Source organism: Gymnoscopelus microlampas (assembly GCF_963454915.1).
Source record: "Gymnoscopelus microlampas genome assembly, chromosome: 10".
Classification (NCBI taxonomy): Eukaryota; Metazoa; Chordata; class Actinopteri; order Myctophiformes; family Myctophidae; genus Gymnoscopelus; species Gymnoscopelus microlampas.
This window is the reverse complement of record NC_139947.1, coordinates 1348632-1354631: the sequence shown is the minus strand read 5'-3', so window position 1 is coordinate 1354631 and position 6000 is coordinate 1348632. Positions and strand designations below refer to the sequence as shown.

Genomic DNA, 6000 nt, shown 5'->3' with positions numbered 1-6000 from the left:
TAATCATGGCTATCTAAGTGTTTTGTCAGTAACAGGGGTCTCTGTTTAATAAACAGAAAATAAGGTGAGTTGCCTATTTCATCCAATCACGAGAGAGTACCCATGTACTGTATCAGCTTCGATTTTGCACCGTTCCGGTTCCAAATTAGTCTGCTCATTTCTTTGTGTCATCACTTCAAATTTCACCTGTTTATCCTGTATCCTGTGTGAGTTCTCTCTCCTGTTTGGATCAAATTGGTATCCCCACCTGAAAATGCATTTTCTGTTTATTAAAGAGCTGGAGAGACAGCAAGACTATCAGAACATAGAGCTATTTAATACTTATTTTAACAAAAAGAATAGTATATATATATATATATATATATATATATATATATATATATATATATATATATATATATATATATATATATATATATCTCAATTATATATCAATTACCCTACCTTTAAATCCTGTTCAAACTGTTTTGTTGTTACATTTTGTGTCAATGTATTAATTACTTTATTAAGTAGCCGTGTGTTATATGCAGTATAATTAATGGCGAGCAGGTCATTGTTGAGAAATAAAGCTCATAGCGCGGCACCGAGTGCCGCGCTATGAGCTTGTAGATCTGCTATTTTTTAGAAAAATCTTGAAAATTTGTGCAAATCATTTTTAATTCAAATCTTTGCTTCTGGGTCCCTGGAACAAAATGTTTTTAGATGGGAGGGGGTCCGCGGACAAATACATATTATTTTGGGGGTCCTAACACTCGGTGCCGTGCTATGAGCTTGTATATTTGCTATTTTTATATAGCCAAAGAAATCTTAAAAATAATGAAAACAATAGATAAATGGTGACATACAAGATCTGCCCGACAGTGACGATTATACATCAGGGCTGCCCTGATGATGATGATGATGATGATGATGAAAAGGCTGAGTGGAACTTGCTCGATCGTAAAAATCTTAACTATTATAAACTGTAAATCAGAGCACATTCTGCACTTTGTTCAAACTCTGCTGGGAAATCTTCAGTTTAAGGTTTTAATGATGACACACACACACACACACACACACACACACACACACACACACACACACACACACACACACACACACACACACACACACACACACACACACACACACACACACACACACACACACACACACACACACACACACACACACACACACACACACACATAGACACACACACAAACTGCAGTTCACCTTCCAGACCATGTGGTGGCGGTGATGCACTCACTATTAAAGTCGGCAGTCTTCAGAAGAAGCAGCAGCAACGCAGCATCAGGGTTGCCATGTCCGCTTATTGTAAGCGATTTTGGGCTTGTTTTTCTGTGAAGTTGTTCGTAAATGGACCCCCAAATTAATATTTGTCCCTAACCCTATCTGAAAAAGTTTTGTGCCTTCAACCTGGTGTTTGCGTTGTCTCCTTTTACAACCCGTTACATCTACATAAACGTTCACATTTCAAATATAAAGTGCTTACCTCATGGTCACGGATCATATGGTCTTATTAGAAGAAAAGAAAAATCCAAATATTCCACACTTTATTGCAAAAGTTTTTCTTTTAAATAGTCGATCTACAAGCTCACAACGCGTCGCATTACGACGCGTTGTGAGCTTATAGATCAGCTTGTTTATAGGTTTATAGTAGCCTGGTAAACCCTCCCTCCGGAAATCTCATTTCCATTTGATTCCAGGAAATAAAATACAATTGAGATTTCTGGAGGGAGGGTTTACCAGGCTAGGTTTATAGAGCTTTTGTATAGAACTGTAACATTCTGTGCTTCTTTTGCAAACTGTTAATAAAGTATACAATCAATCGACCAATCAAAGCCTCATGTAGGCCTGCGTCTGGGGTCTATTAAATAGACCCCTTAACAGACGATGTCACACTGATAAGAACCAGGATGCGCACGCAGGCCAGCACCAAATGAAACCCATTCTGTCATGTTTCGCTAGGGGAAAAACGTGGTCTATAGTCGCTTCTTTTGGGCTTGTTTTCCTGGACCTGGTTGCTTGTTTCTGGCAACACTGAGCAGCAGTATTAGCATTAGAGCTCCGTTCCGTTATCAAATATAAGACATCTGGTTCTTGAGCTATCAAATATATGGTTTCCGGCTGCCTTCAAAATAAGAGCATAGTATTTAATGTTTTTTTTTCAAAGACATACATTTATTTTAAAAATAAATGTATGATTTATGCATTTTTTTTAAATGGCTCTTAAACTTGCACTCCAGTGAACAGCATGTATTCATTTAGATGAGTTCTTAGTTTTAATTTGCAAATGAATCGTTTTTCAATGGCTTCTTTTTACTCTAGAGGGCACTCTTATTCTGAAGAGATCGTCCACCGGAAGTCTCGTATCTGCTGGCTTAAATTTGATGAAGGAACGCAGCTTAGCATTTAGCATCATGTCTGCATCGTGTGTGAATAGTTTGTCTAAACTCCAGTCTATAAACGGACTGTTTGCCATTTATAAGAAACCAGGAGCCACTTCCGCTGACGTGTTGAACACACTGAAACAGACCTTACTGAGAGGTGAGTCCTCTGTGTACTACACACACCACGTTTAGCTTTACTCAGTGCTGGAAAGTAACTGAGTACTCAAGTACTGTCCTTGGTAGCCATGGTTCACATGACGACTTCATGTGAACATGAACATTTTTATTTTATGTTTTACTTTACTGGAGTATTTCCAATTTTCAGTACTTTTTCTTCGACTCCACTACATCTCAGAGGCACATATTGTACTTTTACTCCACTATGATTTGAAAACTAAAGTTACTAGTTACTTTGCAGATTTTGATTATCCACTTAACCACTTCAGCTGTATACTCTGGCTACAAGGCGTTGCTTGTAGTGAGCTTGTAGATCTGCTATTTTCAAATGATTTTAAAACTGTTATTAAAGTGAAGTGGGCACTAGAGAACTGTAAAGTGAAGTGGCCATTAGAGAACTGTTATTTAAATGAAGTAGGCACTAGGGCTGGGCGACATGACCAAAATCTCATATCCCGATATAGCTCATTTTATATCCCGATACGATATACATCACGATATAGCACATTTTTGGTAAATTCAATTAATGAATAGTTCACATAAAATTGCAATGTGGAAATGCAGTTTGAAATGATATACTCAACAAATAAAGGTAGTAGGTACTAAATATTTGTTTAATTTAGAAGAACCTGTTTTCCAAGCATGTATTCATGCAAAAATATTTGTTGGTCATGATAACATCTGCCATTAAATGTATTGACCTCAACATGTAGCAGTAGCCTACTTCGTAAACAGTAACACCACCCAGACGTCTCATTATCATCATGTAAGTGTAAGTTGCTTCCAACTCAAGTATTCTTTGTTCTCTAGTCTAGAGTAGGCATTCTAGGCATTGGCAATAGAAAACACTTTAGAACTGTGGTGAATATTTGCCTAACAGTAACAAATATTGGTATTGGCCTATTAGGTATAAGAAATAACATATTGAACACTTCTTAGTTTTAAAGAGCATTGTGCAGGCCAGGGCCAAATACCAAATAAACTCCCAAGTTTAAAGCGCAGCAACAAAATCAGGCTCACAATATAATTAACAAAAAATATAAAATCTAACAAAAAACAAACAAAAGTAATACAGGCCTACTGGCCGAGCCCCTAAAATAAATGTAAACATGGAACCCTTCCAAGTTAAAGTGTAGCTGCAAATGGATCACACAAATATTATACATATATAATATGAGGCATTGAGGTATAATATATAAAGGTAAACAAAACTACTTCAAGTAGCATGGATGTGCATTATGAAAACATCCAAACATTTGGCAAATCTCATGCTTCTACAGGTTGAGTGCTAGGAATACAAGCTGGTCAACTCTAGCTGGTTTCAGAGCTGACCTCTGGCATGACACAATGTTCCCACTTGTACTGAAAGCCCGCTCTGAAGGGGAACTTGTGGCAGGGATGCAAAGATATTTCCTCGCTAGCTTGGCCAGATGGGGGAAATGTGCCTCATTCTCCTTCCACCATTCCAGTGGATCTGTGTCCGGACCAGTGTCCAGAGGGCAGAGATAGAGATAGAGGGTGAGCTCTTTTTCAATGGATTCTCTGCTTGAATCAGGGGCCGCTTGGCTTGGCCTTGCTGCTGCTGTTTCAAAGTAGCTGCTCAAACTCTTCTTTTTCTTCTTAGCAGGAAGTCTAGGGGTGTGCCGATATATCGTCCCGCGATATATCGCGATATGTTTTCGCGACGATATGTATCGTTTTGGGAAAAAAAATATCGTTTTGAATTTTTTTTTTTTTTTTTTTTTTACACCAATCAAAATAATCAGGCATGCAAACAGCCCCGAGGTGAAAAGGGTGACAACATGTTGTTTTTTTTCGGGTCAGGTGTCACACTATTGCCCTATTTGGATTCAAAACGGCTGAAAAGCTACAAGTTTGCATGTCTGAATAATGCAAAAACAGAATTATTTGTTTGCATTTCCTTTTTTTCTCCCCCATTTATTTTCATAATAAAAAAAGTGCGTATCGTATCCAAATCGTTTCGTGAAATTAGTGTATCGGCACACCCCTAGCAGGAACCTCTGGCTCATCCTGATCTCTGGCAGTGGCAGCTGACGGAAGGGGGACTGCCTCTGGCTCTGCTTGTTCGGCCACCAGCTTCTGCAGCTCTGCAGCAGCTCTTGTCTTGATGTAGCCCACCCTCTCTGGTTTGATGTATGTGGTTTTGAACCGAGGGTCAACAAGAGAAGCCATGTCAAGCAGCTCCTGGGTTTTCTGGTCATCATACTTCTCATTTAGGTATTCCAGTATGCCCTCTTTGATGGTCGTGGTGAGCTGAGTGTCACCATCCTGATGCTTGAGTATCTCGTTGTTGAACAGATGGAGGACAGGTTTCAAGTAGGAAACACTTGGGTAGAGCTCCCCAAACAAGGCATCCGTAAACACTTTGAGAGGACTCAGTGCCTTGTTCATGGACTCCAGAACGTCCATGTCCTGCCAAGTTGGGACCAGGTGACGCGTTTTCTTGTCGGCACGGAGAACCTGTGAGATTTCTCCTGCTCGAGCACCCTTTCAACCATCGCTTGCATAGAGCCCCACCTTGTAGGGGTTTCTGTGATCAGCTGATGACGGGGCAAGGGTGGATTTTGCTCTGCTTGAGCTTTGGCCAGCTCCCGTCTTCTCTTCCATGAATTGGAGAAGGCAGCGACAATCTTCTTGCAGACGCTGACTGCTCGTTGCACCTGCTGTAGTTTCACAGCCCTCCCTGTGGAAATAAAGGAGAAGTAAATGTAACGTTCTATACTTAAAAAATATTACACTGTGTACAGGACAGGTAAAATGTATTAATTAATTACATGTTATGAATTTAATGTATTTATTCATATATATATATATATATATATATATATTTTTGTATAGAGGTCCACACTGACATCATGACTTTACAAAATGATGGATTGGATGGAGGAGTATTCTGTAGAGGGCCCAATATGCAGCCACGCCCCGAGTCGAATGGGCCCCCAGTCTCTCTGGAACTGGAGTGCCACCACTCCACTCCGACCGACTCCTCTCCGACCGACTATTCCAGTATGCCCTCTTTGATGGTCGTGGTGAGTTGAGTGTCACCATCCTGATGCTTGAGTATCTCGTTGTTGAACAGATGGAGGACAGGTTTCAAGTAGGAAACACTTGGGTAGAGCTCCCCAAACAAGGCATCCGTAAACACTTTGAGAGGACTCAGTGCCTTGTTCATGGACTCCAGAACGTCCATGTCCTGCCAAGTTGGGACCAGGTGACGCGTTTTCTTGTCGGCACGGAGAACCTGTGAGATTTCTCCTGCTCGAGCACCCTTTCAACCATCGCTTGCATAGAGCCCCACCTTGTAGGGGTTTCTGTGATCAGCTGATGACGGGGCAAGGGTGGATTTTGCTCTGCTTGAGCTTTGGCCAGCTCCCGTCTTCTCTTCCATGAATTGGAGAAGGCAGCGACA

The 6000-nt window shown here is 40.5% G+C and overlaps 1 protein-coding gene across 1 annotated transcript in view; it reads left to right on the top strand.

Moving 5' to 3' along the window:
• Window positions 1-2414: 2414 nt before the first annotated feature.
• LOC311053444 (pseudouridylate synthase TRUB1-like) overlaps window positions 2415-6000 on the top strand; it is a 29940-nt gene continuing 26354 nt past the window's right edge. The window contains exon 1 of the mRNA XM_084068978.1: window positions 2415-2550. Coding sequence (XP_083925104.1) covers window positions 2424-2550 — 127 coding nt within the window. The 5' untranslated portion in view covers window positions 2415-2423. The remainder of the gene's footprint in view (window positions 2551-6000) is intronic.